The sequence below is a fragment of the Gasterosteus aculeatus genome, chromosome 11, assembly GCF_964276395.1.
Source record: "Gasterosteus aculeatus chromosome 11, fGasAcu3.hap1.1, whole genome shotgun sequence".
In the NCBI taxonomy this organism is placed as follows: domain Eukaryota; kingdom Metazoa; phylum Chordata; class Actinopteri; order Perciformes; family Gasterosteidae; genus Gasterosteus; species Gasterosteus aculeatus.
Genome location: NC_135699.1, coordinates 12,129,757 through 12,147,341, shown reverse-complemented (window position 1 = coordinate 12,147,341; position 17,585 = coordinate 12,129,757). Strand labels below are relative to the sequence as shown.

The window sequence follows — 17,585 nt, the reverse complement described above, 5'->3', positions numbered from 1 at the left end:
CTGTTTGCCAACAGCTGATGACCAAGCACCCGTCAAAGCGCCTGGGCTGCGGCTCGGAGGGGGAGAGGGACATCCGGGAGCAGGCCTTCTTCAGACGCATCGACTGGGAGCGCCTGGCCAACAGAGAGATCCAGCCGCCATTCAAACCCAAAGTGGTGAGTGACGCCGTGAGCGGAGGATATGTTGTTGATATGTGCCATGATATTATACTCGGCTTTGCTCTGAGCCAATCCAGCAAATGCAATTGATGCAAAAATCACATGTAATCTGATATTGGCAGAAAAGAGTCCTGCTTAATGATTACATCAAACACGTGTATTGACAAGTCACATTTTCTGTGGAGGAAACAAGATTATTGGACGGCAGATTTGATCAAGAGTTAATTAGTGGCATTCCTTTGTTGCTTTCAACTGGGTATGGCATTACTTTCATCCACTGAACGCCGATAACTAGAGTGAGATGAGAGGGTAGGTGTCAAACATGATGATTCATTTAAAAGATTGTACACATTAACCTTTCGACCATCCTGAAATCATTTCCGCCTCGGGCCAGGGAGTAATGACTAATAAGTTCAAAGAGGTGGATGATGCTGGAGACAGAAAGAGGGGATGGATGACGACCCAATTTCTAAACACGCAATAAAAGAAATGAATGAGGAGGCCTTTCAGGTTGATTTCAAGAGTTCCTTGGTGGTTTGCGTATTCTATATTTCATCTATAGTCCTCATGCAGTATGGAACTCGCAGCGGCCTGGTCTCGCCTCCGTCTCCATACTCCCGGGACTTGGCCTCAGTTTAGTTTAGTTGTCCTTGTTGGGGTTTGTTCCCCTCGCGCTCCTGTTAAATTTGCTTGGAATTGCCTGTGAAATATCAATCTGCGTGACTCTTCAATGCATCACTGTGGAAGCATTTGAGATACTTCCTGATTAAGTCTTTGAATGGGTGTGTATCCAACGTGCACCTTATCGTATACGTACCTTTTTTTTCTCAGTTTGTTGAACCTTGCGTGCCCCCTCCCAGCGCTGCTCCCAGCGCCCGCAGCGCTGTCACCAGGATTAAAAATAGCTCTCCCAAGTTCCCTTTGCTTCCACACAAGGCCCACAATAAATGCAGGGTTGCACAGCGGATGTATCCATCTCCATTCACAAAGGGGGGGGCGGGAAAGAAAACATTGCAAAATGTGAATCCATCCATTCAGAAGGGCTTTGTGTGGCGAATCACATTCGTGAGCTCACACGCAGCGTCATTAGTTGGCCTGAAGGGATTTGCAAACAAAAGGATTTATCTCAGGCTTTATGGCTTTCTGTCAAATTGCAGAAATGTCTTATACGCTGATCGCTCTCCCTGAGACAGCAGGTGCTGAAATCCGTCCGCACGCCGCTGATTTTCCTTTTGCTGTTCATTACCCAATCTGAGGGATTTGGTCTCGCTTTCTTGTAATAGCGTCGCGACCGTGCGGAAACTGTGCATGACACACAACAACATGCATGTAGTACATATTCAGCCTGGGAGACACATGACATGATGTTGCCGACCTCCACTGTGAATGCTCAGGGTTAGCTTCTAATCTGATTACAAATATCCGCCGGGCTACACACCATTTCCACTACCAACATTTCATCTGGCATTTTTTTTTAAATTTCTTTTTCAGGGCGGCAAAGGAGCAGAGAACTTTGACAAGTTCTTCACGCGTACGCAGCCCGTGCTGACGCCTCCCGACCAGCTTGTCATCGCCAACATCGACCAGAGCGAGTTTGCGGGCTTCTCCTACATCAACGCTCAGTTCATCCATCCATCCCTGCACAGTGTCGTATGAGAGCATCCTTCCGGACTCACAACGCACGACCCCGCTGTCAAAAGACTCCGATCATCCTCACCAGTCGGTCTACTGCTTATCGATATCCGTGCACCGGGGGGGGGTAGGGCAGCGGTGTGGAAAGGAAAAGGACAAGGCACTGATATTTTTGCATTATTTCCCCCCCCTTAGCGTCCCTTATTCTTTATTATGTACACAATCTGTGTTTATCCAAACCTGCAGCCTTTTTTCTTGTGTATGAATGTGTCTGTCAGTTGAATATGTTGTGTTATAAGATCACATCACCGCGCGGCGAGCTGCAATGCACGGCGAGAACGGACATATTTTTCTGCTCTTTATCTACTTCTGAACCGCTACACGTGTATTTTATATTTATATACTTAAAAAAAAGAGGTAGTGTACTGTTACATGAGTGCCAAAGTAGAAGATGAGAAAAAAAAACACATTCAAATGCAGTTTTGTCCTCCCTCTGGCCTTCCCAGCACACTAAAACCCCCGTTTCTATGTGTTGCTTTATAGGGTGCGGAGCTACCGTTTATCAAACTCAACACAAAAGCACATCCTGCCTTTTTACCGCGGTGGAGTTCAGTTTATGGGGTCAGAAAACTGTGGATCAAATAGACAGTGTTTTTACGTACAAACATGCTATTCCCATATGCACAAAGCAGATCTCTGTTGCATGCTTTTTTTCTGACTCTGTATGAGCCGTAGACTCTAGGATGCAGTACACGTCTGGTTTCATTGTAAAGTTTAGTATCACAATATAAACTATGTTAATATATAATTGTTGTATGTTTTGGATAGTGTTATTCTAAAGAAAAAGTTTGGAATTGTTTAAGGAAACAAAGTTTTGTTCTTGTCTTATGTTGCAGAAACCCCTCAATTATATGTCAACCTTTTGTTTTGTTTTTGTAAATATGTTTCAAAGAGATGTTGCAAAAAGATCATTTACTTGCAGATTTTATACAACAAACTGAATGTGCTTTTACTACCGTAGATTGAAACCTTTCTATGTTTAGTTTACCCCTAACAAGAGTATACATATACGTTATATACATATAACGTTTGGCTGAATCTTTGGTAGCTTTGGTATCAGCAAACCTTGTTATATGTACTTCCACTATTTATCCATTATTTTCTACTACTCAGTGTCATGGCGAATATGCAGCACCTACTGTGCGTGAAACGCTTGGATGCCCTCTTGCCTTGATCGTCTCGCGGCCGACTCCTTCTTCACAAATTCGAAAGCCAGTAACGGTGCAGTGGGAGGATTTCTTTTTTCTTTCCTTCCTGCGTATTTTGTGTGCATGCGTGAGACGAGGCCTGATCAAAGCATGCAAAAAGCCCCCTGCATGACACAGAGATCACAAACCAAGACAAACCAACGGGCACGGTGCGCTTTTCTACTCATCGTCTCATCGCGTAGCCCGGCGTGTTTGGCTGACGAGGCTGAATCATAAACCAGAGAAAATATCTTTAAAAATGCTTCTGTTGGCTTGTTTGTTCCCTGTTGCCAATGTGTGGTATTTTGTTTTTCTTATTACTGCTGTTACTACTGAGGCACACGACGCCACGACGAGGATGTTTCATAAAACCGCCAAACTGACTCTCAGCCCCTCAATTAGTTACTTGACACGTCCAGCTGTCATATGTGGACCAAATGAGATTTTCACGGACAAGAGATACCTGAATGTTTACATGTCTCACATTGAGAATCTTTAAGAGAGAAGAACACGTCAGGCTGAAGCCCCACTACAGTTAGAGCCACAGGGATGTTTATACGTGTCTCCTTTCACTGCCCCTGCTTTTGTTAACCTGATTCTCCTTGTTCCTCTGTTCAGTGTGGTATGATGATACTGTGTATAAATAAAGTATGAAAAATATCAGTCATCTCCGTTTCATTTTGGAAGGGGGTCAGAGTTCACTTTCATGACAGCTTCAATTATAATGTCTGTATTATTAGATTTGATTATTGTTCTTGATGTAAAATTGGGCTCCACTTATATTTAATGTGTATACTATTGTGGTGATGGTTTTTTTGCATACCTCATGTCTGGAAGAAAAACAATATCCCATGATGCACTTTCAGGACTTTACATGTGGGAATCTTCAACAAGTGTGAGAGGATCACACTGTCAAAAGCAACAAATGCCACATTGGAATATCTGCTGGCAAACAGACTACTTTAATCAGTATACCTGACCATCCAATGCATCTAACTACTGCAGTCAAAACCTCTCCTACGGTGTCAATCAAAACCCATTATCTTTGTTAAGGCAGAGGTTATGGCTGGATTATACCGGACTGCACGGACTCTTCACAGCCAAGCACACTGAAGCTAGTCCCTGATATTGATCGTGTGAAGGAATGTGACCTGCAGGCACTTCCGTTACTTGATATTTTAGTTTATCTGCATTATTGCTTACAATTCCTGTCAGGTCTGAGTGGAGCTGTCTGTGGCCCTGAAGCTCTCTCTCTCTCTCTCTCTCTCTCTCCTACCCCCCCTCTGTATTTTTACTCAGCCGGTGGAGCAGCTCTCTCTCTTGGTTGGAGAGCGTTGCACTGACGCACCGCTGCATCATCTTGCTCCTCAAAGATTCTCGCGGCTCCACTTTTTCTGAAGGGAGATGTGACCAAATCCTCAGAGAGACGCGTCATTTCGTAGCCAAAGTCGCCAATGACAAAGCAGGCGGTCGTTCCCTGCAGTTGTTAATCCACAATTCAGCACCATATTTGCTTCAGGTGCAGGAAGCAGCGCGCTGAGACGTGAGGAAAACAGGTAGGAACAAGTGTTTGCACTTTGCTGACTGTTTATTTGGACTTTCTCAAACTGGACTAGACGTTGTGTTTGACATATTCACCAGTGACTTTGATGGTTGCTCAGGATTTTATTGTGGTTGTTACAACAACCTGCCATGTACATCTTGCTATGTGATCTTATGAAGATAAGTATTTCATTTGGTACAACTGTGATTTCAAAGTGCTGTTATTTTTACATTATACTCCTAATCCTACTAAAATAACTGCACAGACGACCGATCTGCAAGAAGGTGGTAGAAGGTCAAATGACAGTGAAAGTAACGACAGTTAGATCATTGATCATTGACGGATTAAAGGATGTTAAGCGTGAGTAATTCTACTGTTTTGACTTTATCTTTTGACTTAATGAAGGGTCCTTTTAATAGGGAATAGACATGGACACATTGACATACACTAGATGTTTATATTCAGTGAAGCCACTAGAATAAGGTATGATGAGGTGATGTAGTCGTGACTTCTTTTTTTGAGATCATGGTGTCTAAGCTTTTCACCTGTATTCAAACTGTTTGCACACCAATAATGTCTTAAATAATAGTTTGATGGCTTTTCTATTATATAAAAGGGAAGCTCTTTCCACAAACACTATAAAACTGGGTAAATGTATTTAGGGGGAATAATACTGCTGAATCCCGGTGGCCCAGAGGTTCATACAAGGTAATCGCATAATTGTGACACAAGGTCATAATGAAAAAATAAAACCGCACATAAGGACTGACAATAAGGACGCAAGTAAATTAAAAAAACAAAAGGGATGACACCTCTTAAAGGTTAGAGAGTTGAGCCTGCAAGTTGAAAATTGCATTTTATGGAAGATTTAAATGAACCTTCAAAAGAAACTGAAAGGCGTTTTATTATTTGGTATAATAGATATTCTTCAGTGTCTGGGGGCCCAAAATAGTGTTTCATAATTCAGTGAAGCATTAAATTGAGCCTCTTCCTGAGGGTACGTCCTCTAGTTGAATCCTGCCTCCGTCACTGTCCAGAGAGCGTTCACATGTGTGTCCTGAATGGAAATGAAATCATCGACCTGTCACTGCAGATGATGTCCAACTATGACATCATACATTGGTCTCGTTGACTTGTGAAGGCTTTTTATGAATTTCCTGGCTGTAACATGACAAAACCCCAGTCTTTTGGATTTTGTTTCGGTGAGAATTTGCATTCGCCGTAGTAGACCCCCCCCCAACACGTTAATCAAGACTCAAAAAGCACCTGTTTGATTACAACCCCACCATCGTTCCCCGCATCAACCTTCCTTTAAATCTCTGCCTGTAACCAGCCACTGTCTTCTCCTCTCCCCCTCCGGATTGCCCCCTGGACATTTCTTTGATTTGCTGCCGGAAGCTCCCCCCTCTTGTCGCCATGAGCACGTGCAGCAGGAAGGCCCTGACGTTGCTGAGCAGTGTGTTTGCAATCAGCGGCCTGGGGCTGCTGGGAGTGGCGGTCGGCACCGACTACTGGTTGTACCTGGAGGAGGGCGTCATTATGCCGCTGAACCAGAGCTTCGCCATCAGGACCTCGCTGCACTCCGGCCTCTGGAGAGTCTGCTTCTTGGCCGGTGAGTGACGAGGTGGGGGGTGGGGAGGGGCACGGATACTTATTGCGGAGTGGTCTTCACCCGAAAATTCAGCGAGATGATGATCCTGTCACGCTGACGCATCGTCACTACATCACTCAGCTTCGAAATACACACAGAATGACATTCACAATTACTTGTGTGTGTCTGTGAAAGAGTAAACGTGGAGTACATGTGGCGGAGTCACAGAAAACAGAAACAGAGCAATAGAAATCTTGTTTGTGTTTCTTCCCTTTTTCACAATCTTTTTACATCTCACAATGTAAAACAAGGTGCATTCAGTGTACAATTAGTCCCGCAACATTACACACACACATACACACCTGCGTACATACGCACAAACCCACAAGTCTCCGGGGAAAGATGTCGTCTTATCGTGCTGCATAATTAGCTGGTGGTTAACTCCAGCTGGTGTCTGTACGTGACAATGTGATAATAATAACTGTGTAGCCGCCTCTGTCGGATGTCACATACTGTATGAGGGGGAGAAGACTCGAGGAAAACAGGACATTGCGGTTTGAAGGAACGCATATTAAATGGGGGTGAAGTGCCAATGATGCCACACGTCTAGTGTTTCAGTCATTAGAGCGTAAAGGACTCGACGTGTGACAGGCAGGTAAATCATCATCAGCATGCGGCACACCTCTTCCTGTCTGTACACCTCCTGGTTTCTTCCAGGATCAGGCCCGATTTGTCAGGGTCGAAATGTCATTTTTTCAAGTCATTACATTACATTATATGTCATTTAGCTGACGCTTTTATCCAAAGCGACTTACAATAAGTATATTTCAACCATAAGACGCCACAGACACAAAAGAACAGAAAGTGCAATTTCATCAAATAAGCCGATCTACAACTTGCTATAGATAAGAGCCATGTAATATTGCAAGGCAAACTGTGGAGACTCCTGGAAAGGAGTGATTCCAAATAAGAAATTGAATATTGTAACAGATTAATCAATGGAGATATATATAATCTGCAATAAATGAGTCTCAAAGACCGTTTTTACCCTCAGACAAAGCCCGGCTAGCTGTTTCCCCCCATTTACAGTTGTAATGCTAAGCTAAGCTAACCGGCAACTGGCTTCAGTTGCAAATTGGAGAGCAGCATCAATCTTTTCATCTGACTCACAAAGGAACATAAGTCCAGTACATTGAAATAATGAACGGTTTCCCTCATTTTTTGTGTCTTTGGCTGACATCTTGAATTGTCCTGCAGCAGTCCTCGCTGGGTTTTAAACCTTTTAACATCAGCTGACCTCCCCGCCAACATGCACACCTGCTCCCAGTTCCCCCTTCCGCTCCACAGAACACCTTCCTGCCCATCGACCATTCCCTCCACTGACCATTCCCTCCACTGACCATTCCCTCCACTGACCATTCCCTCCACTGACCATTCCCTCCACTGACCATTCCGTCCATGGACCATTCCCTCCACTGACCATTCCCTCTATGGACCATTCCTTCCACTGACCATTCCCTCCATGGACCATTCCCTCCACGGACCATTCCCTCCACTGACCATTCCCTCCACTGACCATTCCTTCCACTGACCATTCCCTCCATGGACCATTCCCTCCATGGACCATTCTCTCCACTGACCATTCCCTCTATGGACCATTCCCTCTATGGACCATTCCCTCCATGGACCATTCTCTCCACTGACCATTCTCTCTATGGACCATTCCCTCCACTGACCATTCCCTCTGTGGATCATTCCCTCTATGTACCATTCCCTCCATGGACCATTCCCTCTGTGGACCATTCCCTCCATGGACCATTCCCTCTGTGGACCATTCCCTCTGTGGACCATTCCCTCTATGTACCATTCCCTCTATGGACCATTCCCTCTATGGACCATTCCCTCCATGGACCATTCTCTCCACTGACCATTCTCTCTATGGACCATTCCCTCCACTGACCATTCCCTCTGTGGATCATTCCCTCTATGTACCATTCCCTCCATGGACCATTCCCTCTGTGGACCATTCCCTCTGTGGACCATTCCCTCTATGTACCATTCCCTCTATGGACCATTCCCTCTGTGGACCATTCCCTCTATGGACCATTCCCTCTGTGGACCATTCCCTCTATGTACCATTCCCTCCATGGACCATTCCCTCCATTGACCATTCCCTCTATGTACCATTCCCTCCATTGACCATTCCCTCTGTGGACCATTCCCTCTATGGACCATTCCCTCCATTGACCATTCCCTCTATGGACCATTCCCTCCATGGACAATTCCCTCCATGGACCATACTGCCACGTCTCCTCGTCCTTGCCTCAGCTTGGTCTCAAAGTTTTTGTGTTCCTTCCGTTTCAGGTGACGAGTCCGGTCGCTGCTTCACCGTGGCCTTCATCATGCCCATGAACGTCCAGTTGACGTCAGAGTCCACAGTAAATGTGCTCAGTGAGTGACACCAGGCCGAATAACTCAAGGCGCCCCCTTGAGATTGTTCCCGTAAATAGGCGGAGGCATTTTCAGGGCAAAGAACTTGTGGAATAATATTGTGCTCGGAGATCACTCGAACGCAGTCAGACAGATGAGAGTGAGTCATCCGAACCCTCGAGTTGTTTCTCAAGAATACTTATTACCCTTTTCCCAGACAATCCATCTCAGCTGCCCTTCAGGGCGTGAAACCTTTAGCTAAGGATAAATCCACTGCAGTCAGTGTTACAAGATTGGAAAAAAATCTGGCATAGGTGCAGATGATAATTGCCTTCATTTGATCTTTTATTATAATTATTAATATTCCTTCTTCCTCACCAACCGAACAGCCCTTCATTTCACGCTGATAATCTCAGATTTCTCTCGTTTTGGGGCTTTCAATTGGCCACTTTCATCCTCTCCCCAGAAATGATCCGCTCCGCTACTCCGTTCCCGCTGGTCAGCCTCTTCTTCATGTTTATCGGCTTCGTCCTCAACAACATCGGCCACGTCAGGCCTCACCGCTCCATCTTGGCGTTCGTGTCCGGGATCTTCTCCATCCTCTCAGGTCTTCTCTGATCTTCTCTCCTCCTCCCCCCCTTGTTTTGTTTTTTAATCTAACAGCGATGTTTTCCGTCTCTCAGGTCTGGCCCTCGTGGTGGGCCTGGTGCTGTACATCTCCAGCATTAATGATGAAATGCTGAACAGGACCCGGAGCAGTGAGACCTATTTCACCTACAAGTACGGCTGGTCCTTTGCGTTCGCTGCCATCTCCTTCCTGCTCACCGAGGTGAGCGACTGGACAGCTTGCACAGCCGTGGCTTTGATGTTACACATTTTCACTTAAGGACACTTATTTTCACCATTGTCCAAAGATGATAAAACACACATATTTCATGCAGCATGAAATGTGCAGTCAAATATTGAGTTACGCGCACACGCACCTAAACGGGACCACGTTACCACGTTACTTTAGTGTAGATAAAAGGAAAGCTAGATAACGAATTAAATTATTGCATATTAGGCGTTAGATTTTTTTTTCTCTGCATCAAAAAACATGCCGATACATTGGAAGCAGAAATGTCTGACACTAAGATTACATTTTCTCGGGTGTAAATGAGCATTCAATCCCCAGAAAGAAATAACCTTTTTCCTCCATTTTCTTAGACATGCCGACATTCTAATTCAAATTAATAGAACTGATCTGTCATTGACTTCTGTGTTGAATTACAATTGTATCTGTATTGACACTTAGTATCAAGCACACTGAGGAGTGGGAAGAAAAAGTGTTTGTCGGTAGGTTTTGAAGTATGAAACACTCACTGAAGACTGGAACAGGAACAGCAAAAGGAAACGCAAAGAAAAAATACACCATGAAAGAAGAATCACGGAATGACATTTAAAAAGACAGGCAGGTCGTGGTTAAGCTTATTCTACCTAAATACTCACTGGAAACAAGGCAAAGATAACCTCAGAGGAGATGATGAATCATGAGGGTTTACTGCTCTCCAGTGGTCGCACGTGGAATCTGAATCACCATTTGACAGACGTAGTATTAATATCCGTACCAATATATACGCATATATGCTGTACAGCACTTTGGGTAGTTACTTTGAACATGACCTAACTGAAACCATCACAATCTAAACATTTAATCCACTGTTATATGCCGTGAAAAATTGTATATTTCCACAATTTTGTTCTGTTTCGTATGAAAGCCCTCGTGTCCCTCCGCAGAGCGCAGGCGTCATGTCCGTGTACCTGTTCATGAAGCGCTACTCGGCAGAGGAGATCTACCAGCCTCGCCACCCGAGCTTCTACCGGCCTCGCCTCAGCAACTGCTCCGACCACTCGGGCCAGTTCCTCCACCCGCAGGTCTGGTCGCGTGGGCGAAGTCCCTCCGACATCTCGAGCGAAGCGTCTCTCCAGATGAGCGCCAGCTACCCTGCTCTCCTCAAATGCCCCGACTACAATCAAGTCTCCTCTTCGCCCTGCTGAGGGAGGGGGGCAGAGGTCACCTGAAGGTCACCCAAAGGGCAACTGAAGGGCAACTGGATCAAATGGGGACACGCAGGGCCCTTGTGAGTTTTCTTTTAAGGAGAAGTTACAACTCAAGTTATTTGCTTGTGAGTTTGCGGTTTTGCAGGAGGGAAATGTGTGCGGCTGTGACAAAATGCCGCACAGTGTGATGCAATGAAGCCACAATGAAGGTTGAGGCTCAATGCGTCCCGGCAACAAGCATCCAGCCTGCTGTTTCTTTTGTTTGCATGTTGCTTTGCATCTTATTTAGAGATTCTGTTTAGTCTCCGACATCTTAACACAGTGAGATATGATGGAAATGTTTGCTTCTCTAACTTGTTTTAGGGTTTGTATATAATATGTACAGCGGTTGGACATTACAGTGTTATAAGTATCTGATTATAGAGATATATCTGTATGAGTGTAATTATATATACATATATAGTTATATGTATATGTATATACTTGTGTGTGTATATATACGTGTTTATGTGGTGATGTAAAGGTCTATAAAACCAAACATAACCAAATGATTCTACACGTATGCACTGGGGGGCAGCGTTTTTAGAGTAACATTATATCTGCAGTTTGTTACAGTTCTTGTGACAAAACCAGAGAATCTGAGTACTTTGTGAGATTCACATCTGTAATCACAGTTAAACCGAATTTAAATAGTATTTAAGAGTAATTTCATATCTTTAGTTTATCCAGTGAAGCGCACAATTGGTGCTGAAGCCTTGTGTTTTTTTTTAAACATGATGTTCGAGCGACTCCTCAGTGTATAAACTGGTCATTTAAAAAAAATATTAAGCAAATGTTCATTACATTAATCTACATGTTTGTGAATATAGTGTTTTTGTAATTGCTTCATCACAGACATTGGTAGGCACATTTGTTATGCAGTTATTGAGCCCGAGTTAGCGGTTAGCTTCTTTACACACATTATTTACCATCAAAACCCTCTGAGTGTTGTTTGCTCAACACTGCCATTGAAATACCACACGCTCATCAACCACCTGGTCACTTTAGCCAGTATTGTCCGAAAAGTTTAAATTAAGGGCTTGTATTACATTGTGTAAGGCTTTAAATGTGTGCAAAATAGTGTGTATGTTGGGTTATTATATATTGTCTGCAAAGCTTCATCTTCTCTAATCCAGCTTGACTACATGGACGTGTCTTGTAGTCATAAATGTAGATGTTGAATTAAAACAACGAAGGAAAACCAGTAGAAGGCGCCCTCTCCCCTTCTCTCATCCCCTCTCGTATTACAGTAATCTACCGTTTACCGCGTTGGACCCATCACTGTTGTTCTGCTCGATGGAGGATGGCCTGAGCGTTCACTGATGACATCTAAAATATCTCTCACACATGTAGGTCAAGTCAGGCATGAATAATAAATAGGCCGTACATCTGCTGTAAGCTTTATGTATATTTTATGTAGATACACGTAATGTACAACGTGACCGATAGCTTTTACAGAGAGTATAAAAGTTAATGTAACTATGAGCCCACGCGGGGCAGTAGAAGATAATATTCTGCCCTGACCACAAGGCTTTCATTTTTATTTTACAATCACATAGAAAACTACTGGTGTTTATAGTTTTTTTGACATCATCCTCATTGATAGAATTAGCATCATCATCATCATTAACATCAAACATCATTTTCACTAGAATCTTTATCATCATCATAAATACAACCTTCTTTCTCACTTGTCAGTCATGGCTTTTTAAGGAGCATCGTCCCGGCTATCGACCAGTATCATCTTCATGTTTTCTTATGATTATGTTTAAGGCTTTTGAAAGAAGACCCCGAACTTCAGCAAAAGTCTGCCTGTTGGCTCAGACATGTTACACAGAGTGTGCATACAACAACAAAGTAACCAGAAAAACCTACACATTATATATCCACACACATACATAACTTAAGCATACATTGTTTAACATTTACAGATAGTATTAAACCATTTCACAAATTAAAATAAATACAAAAATTATAGTTGGTTATTATTTATATGCTTTTTTTTTTTAAAGAGGAACACAAAAGCAAGCAGGAATTCTTTAGGATTACGAACCAACTGCAAACAGGATCACAACAGCACATTGACCTTCACTCATATAGGCCACAGACAAGAGGAGAAAAAGCTTAATTGGACTGGTACCCCATTGGGCCGGTGCGTCGCCGTAGATAAAGCCTGCGTGGTGGACTTTTTAAAAGTTGAAGTCCTTAAGAAACCCCATTCTGACTTCCTTTCTGGTCAGCATTCAATCTGCAATCGCCAATATATGTTTCCACATTCTGGAAGCAGCTTTTAGATATTACTTTTCATTGGCAGCTGGATCAACATGCCCCAGGGGTTCACAGGAAAACACGCATGCATCTGATCCAGCATTACTGTGTTGAATTGTATAACATGGATATCTGCCACATTGTTATTGGCCTCTGATTCTTTTCACATTTTGGAACAAGAGATCAGAACATGAGCAGTAAATCAGATTGCAGTTACAATTATTGACTTTTTTTTTTTATTTTATTAAACCTCACTGGCTGTTGCCTTCTTTAAACCAAGGTTATGTCACCAAATCAACCTGTGCTCACTTCTCATACGGATTGCGACTCCAAGTCCAAAACGCAAATATTATCTCAGACCTCGGCAAAAGCTCCTTTTCTAAGCAACTAAAACAAAAAAGTATGCACATTTTCAAAAATTCTCTGCTGCACACAAATGAGTGAAATCAGCCCAGCTGACTCAAGCCTGTGACACGTCTGTAGGAACCTAAATGTAAGCCAGCACCGCTCTCTGAGCTTACTCTGAGACGGCTTCAGCCACGTGGCAGAAGAATTCAGCACCTGAGTGAGACGACGGCGACACGTCGCAGGTGAGCTTATGCTGCGCAAGATCGACTCGCCGCCTCCCAAACATGTCCGCTTGTCTCCTCTTCCCACAACTCCAGCCTCCAGACGTCCCCACTCATCCTCACGTTGCACTCGGGCTTCGAATTAGGACGTCTTCATAAAGCACAGTGGTCGGAGCGCTCGCTTCCGCACCCATAATGTAGATACTGTGTGCACTGATAGCATGCACACCACTGCATATATATACACGCACACACACACACACACACACACATACATACATATTGGCCTATAATAACCCACATACATGCATTTGCACCTGAAACGTGGCAGTTGTGCTTTAGGGAGACCTGGAACATGTAATGACCATGAGAGGGAGAGGTAGGGGGTGTGCATGAGATGGAGGAGAAACAGATCGGCCCGGTTGGTTGTTTGGTGTGTGAGAGAGTCGGCGGATCAATCCCCTCAGTGGGCTGTGTGATGTCTCCCCAGCGAGGGCACATGACTTGTGGAGAGTCCAGGAGAGACACTGAGGTTTGTGTAATTGGGGTTTTGGCATCTCTCCGGGGGGCGTGGTTTGTGTCGTGTGTTCATCAACGGATGGAGGGAAAGACGGGGGTCAAGAAGACCCTCCCGCTTCATTTCTTGTTGGCGATGCGTCTCTTCCTGGTGGCCAGCATGTCGTAGAAGGGGTCTCGGCTAATGCTGGCCCTGGAGAAGAGGTCAATCAAAAGGACAGTGACAAAATAAATAATACGGTAACATGTGATGAGGGTCTTGAGCATCTTTGATATGGAAATGTTGGCACATTTATACAAACCCCTTCTTTAGCTAGATCATCAAAAAAAAAAGAGTTTGTGCAACGACCTAGTTTGGTTTCCATGGTTTCTGAAGAGGAACCCTCCTGCTCACTAGTTCTTTCTTGGTACTCGGGTTGGCTAAAAGACACAATCCCAAACTTCCCCCCTCACTACTCTGAAGGTTGAAAGGTCTGAAGGAGGGCGAACAAATGTGCTCAAGATGATTGACTCTTTTCGCTGGCCCTTTTTTCCTGCAGCGATGCAAAAGGCAGAGCACAATGAGAGCAAGTGAATCAGGAATCCATTCGGGCTCCACCGAGGAGCCCAGTTTCACGGCTGCTAAATCGCGTTAGCACCAGCACAAAGCAAGAAGAGGCTCAACCCCCCACTGCGGATATCTCCGATTGCCTTTGCGACGCCACGCGCTGGAGAATGAATCTGTATTTGATGACTATCCTGCTTTTCTGCACCACTCGTTGTCATTTTACACAACCCAATTTCATGAAACAAAAGCCCAACTGTGAATCCGAGCGAGGCTCCTGTGACTAATGCAAAATAACATTTCTGCCCTCAACAAAATGTAAAACCTGATGAAACTTTCACTAACAGATCACATTTATTTATGAGCCCACTTTCCCCATTGACCCAGTTCCTCCACCATCATCGGGCTCTGTGGGGTTTTGACTCAAGTCGAGCAGATGCAGCGTTGCCTCTGTGATCATCTCCACAAAATCACCATTTCCATAAAACCCCTTTCATCTCCACAGACCCCCGAGTCCCCCCGGACCCCCTCTGGTGAAGCACAAGCTTGTTGGCCTCCGTGGTTCCGTGGCTCCGTCAGCCCAGTTTGGAGCTGCCTCTCCTGGATGGCAGCGCTGGGTTTGCTGGCTCACGCCTGGGCCGCTCGAAGCAGTGACTAATCCCTCATCATTTCCCCAGTGCAAACCCTTTGATAGTATGGAAACGGTGGGGGGTTGCATTATGTTACAGTATACTAGTGTTCTGCTGAGCTAACTCAGACTTAGATGTTGCACCATCCTCTACGCGGGTGATTAGAGAGCAACATTTAGGTCCCTGACAGGGAGCGAGGTTCTCCTCACTGAACAGTAACAGTACGTAATATGTACGCTGTCTGACGGACAGCAAACCACACCCCTTAATGAAATAGAATATTGTAATACTCAATACAGAGAGAGGTGTCAGTACATTTCCTGGGTCTTACAGTCCATGATGCCCCGTCACTAATATATTTAGCATTACAACCATTATTGAGTGGCAACACACCACCATCCTTTTCACTTAAGGAAGAGCAGCAGCCGGTCGGTTTCCGGTAGTTCAGCATATAGACTGGAAACGGCTGGGCTCAATCCAGAGGTAATAAAGTACGCATAGCAGCACCTTTAAAGCGCACTTATTAACACGCCGTGTATTTTATGTTTACTTTCTTAAAAACAGATTGTGGCTTAACAAGGGGATTTACTGCGGGTTTGCGTAGGAACACATGGAACTTTCAGGTAAACAAACCATCTATGCTAACTGCAAAAAAACATGTTTCTTAAATTATCAAACTGTTTTTGCTTTTAAGTGCTCTTGTGAGGAGTCTTACTTGATGGATTTAATCCACTCCTCTTTCTCTTCTGCCGTGGGAGCCGATATCCTGTACACCACATGGTTGCCCTCGACAACGCGCCCATCTGCCTCCGTCTTGCAGGCTTTAATCACCTGGCCCTTGTGATTGGGATTATAGAGCTCAAAGCAGTTCTAAGGGAGCGGAGAGAGAGCAGGGCATCAATGGCGTGCAACTGTGATCCATTAGCCTGCACGCCCGACGAAGAGATGTACTTAGAAAGTCAACATTTAAAAAAGAATAGATACTTGGTGCATGCGCTTAGGGTGAGATCTCTAATGAGGCACAACTCACAGGTTTCCTCGGTTCCTCCACCTCCCTGATGCTGAGATTCTCCAGTGGGATGATCCCACGAGGCTCCTTGTCCTGAAGGAGAAACATGAGAGGAGGGAGAAAAACAACCGAGTAAATTCAAGCTAGAAGGGAACTACCCATGTGGAGGCGTGAGCTCAGGTAAAGAGGACGAATCCTCTGTGATACGTTTTGCTAGCACGGAAATCGCCCCCTCTCCTCTCCCCTCCTCTCGTCCTCCTCTCGTCCTCCTCTCTTCCTCCTCTCGTCCTCCTCTCGTCCTCCTCTCGTCCTGACTGCTCTTAAACGCAGCAGATCATGTGTGTGAGTCAGACCAGAGGACGGGGCGTGATGACAGTGTCCTGAAGGATAATAGCAGGCTAGAGAGAGAGAACAGTGCTGATGCAGCACCCAGCAGGGACACCAAGGCAATGACAAAAACATTTCGACAATGCACTTTTGAACGTATTCTTACAGAGGGTGACAGTCACACACAGACACAGTGCAAACAAATAATTCATGATGAAAAAAATGCAGCTATATTTGTTCTGGCACTGAAGTCTGAATCCTCCAGCGTACTGGATTTTATACCAGACAGTATCAGTGGAGTGTAAACCAGCAGATATGTAAGCAACACGTGACCTTAGCGTGACACTCACTGTTGTGTATTCAAAGTAGTAGAGGCAGTTGTCAGTCAGGATGAACCACCTTCTTTTCCAGGTTTTCACTCGGCCGCCTGACAGGAAGAGGAAGAGGGGACAGGAAGTCACACAAAAGCCAACGTGACAGACTGACTGTCTCCTATTGGGACAAAGAACGGGAAGGGGACACTCGCTAATGAAGCCGGCCAACATCCACTCCGTCTTTTTGTGCAAAGGGTTACATCACTATTCCAGTATGGATATGACTTTCAGGAAAAAAACACCAAGCGGTACATTTTAAAGTAGGGTTAGTATGTGCATTGGTTCACGGACGTATTTTAGGTTCCTTTGTATAAAAAAAAAAAAAAAGTCGTCATCACATTATCATCAAGCAACGTGGAAACCCAAAACACTGCATTTACATTGTGTGTTAAATTCCCATAAGCAAGTGTTCTTGTGTCAATGTCAAAAAATAGATGTTTCACACATTGTGTTTCAAGTTCATACTGCTGTGGGTGGATGTTGAAAACAGACCCAGCCAGTTGAGCCCGTAGAAAAATAAGTAGTATGTGATTACAATCAACCACCACTATTGTTCCTCGCTTTCACCTTCCATAAATGATGACTTACGCGAACTTACTGACAAATAATTGCCGACTCGGCTTGTTCATTTAGTTTTATTTTAGTCAACGGGGTAAAACCCCATTGGCT

At 44.5% G+C, this 17,585-nt stretch overlaps 3 protein-coding genes across 4 annotated transcripts in view; 2 read left to right on the top strand and 1 right to left on the bottom strand.

Moving 5' to 3' along the window:
• prkcab (protein kinase C, alpha, b) overlaps positions 1 to 3,697 on the top strand; it is a 69,133-nt gene extending 65,436 nt beyond the window's left edge. For both annotated transcript variants that reach the window (XM_040191792.2, XM_040191790.2), the window contains 2 exons: positions 15 to 155; positions 1,650 to 3,697. In XM_040191792.2, coding sequence (XP_040047726.2) covers positions 15 to 155; positions 1,650 to 1,814 — 306 coding nt within the window. In that variant the 3' untranslated portion in view covers positions 1,815 to 3,697. The remainder of the gene's footprint in view (positions 1 to 14; positions 156 to 1,649) is intronic.
• A 738-nt stretch (positions 3,698 to 4,435) lies between these two features.
• cacng5b (calcium channel, voltage-dependent, gamma subunit 5b) lies at positions 4,436 to 11,885 on the top strand. Its single transcript, XM_040191799.2, has 6 exons — positions 4,436 to 4,593; positions 5,979 to 6,192; positions 8,536 to 8,622; positions 9,068 to 9,208; positions 9,285 to 9,430; positions 10,378 to 11,885. The coding sequence occupies exons 2-6, from the start codon at positions 5,997 to 5,999 to the stop codon at positions 10,636 to 10,638; spliced, it is 831 nt and encodes a 276-aa protein (XP_040047733.1). The 5' UTR covers positions 4,436 to 4,593; positions 5,979 to 5,996; the 3' UTR covers positions 10,639 to 11,885.
• Positions 11,886 to 12,075: 190 nt separating this feature from the next.
• cyth3b (cytohesin 3b) overlaps positions 12,076 to 17,585 on the bottom strand; it is a 22,410-nt gene continuing 16,900 nt past the window's right edge. The window contains 4 exon segments of the mRNA XM_040191796.2: positions 12,076 to 14,226; positions 15,922 to 16,076; positions 16,237 to 16,308; positions 16,893 to 16,969. Coding sequence (XP_040047730.2) covers positions 14,154 to 14,226; positions 15,922 to 16,076; positions 16,237 to 16,308; positions 16,893 to 16,969 — 377 coding nt within the window. The 3' untranslated portion in view covers positions 12,076 to 14,153.

What these genes read in the sequence shown, in the direction of transcription:
- cacng5b (XM_040191799.2), top strand. Translation starts at nt 5,997, where the DNA reads ATGAGCACGTGCAGCAGGAAGGCCCTGACGTTGCTGAGCAGTGTGTTT. An exon ending in GATCTTCTCCATCCTCTCAG is followed by an intron (nt 9,209 to 9,284) that starts GTCTTCTCTGAT and finishes TCCGTCTCTCAG; the next exon opens with GTCTGGCCCTCGTGGTGGGC. An exon ending in TCTCCTTCCTGCTCACCGAG is followed by an intron (nt 9,431 to 10,377) that starts GTGAGCGACTGG and finishes GTCCCTCCGCAG; the next exon opens with AGCGCAGGCGTCATGTCCGT.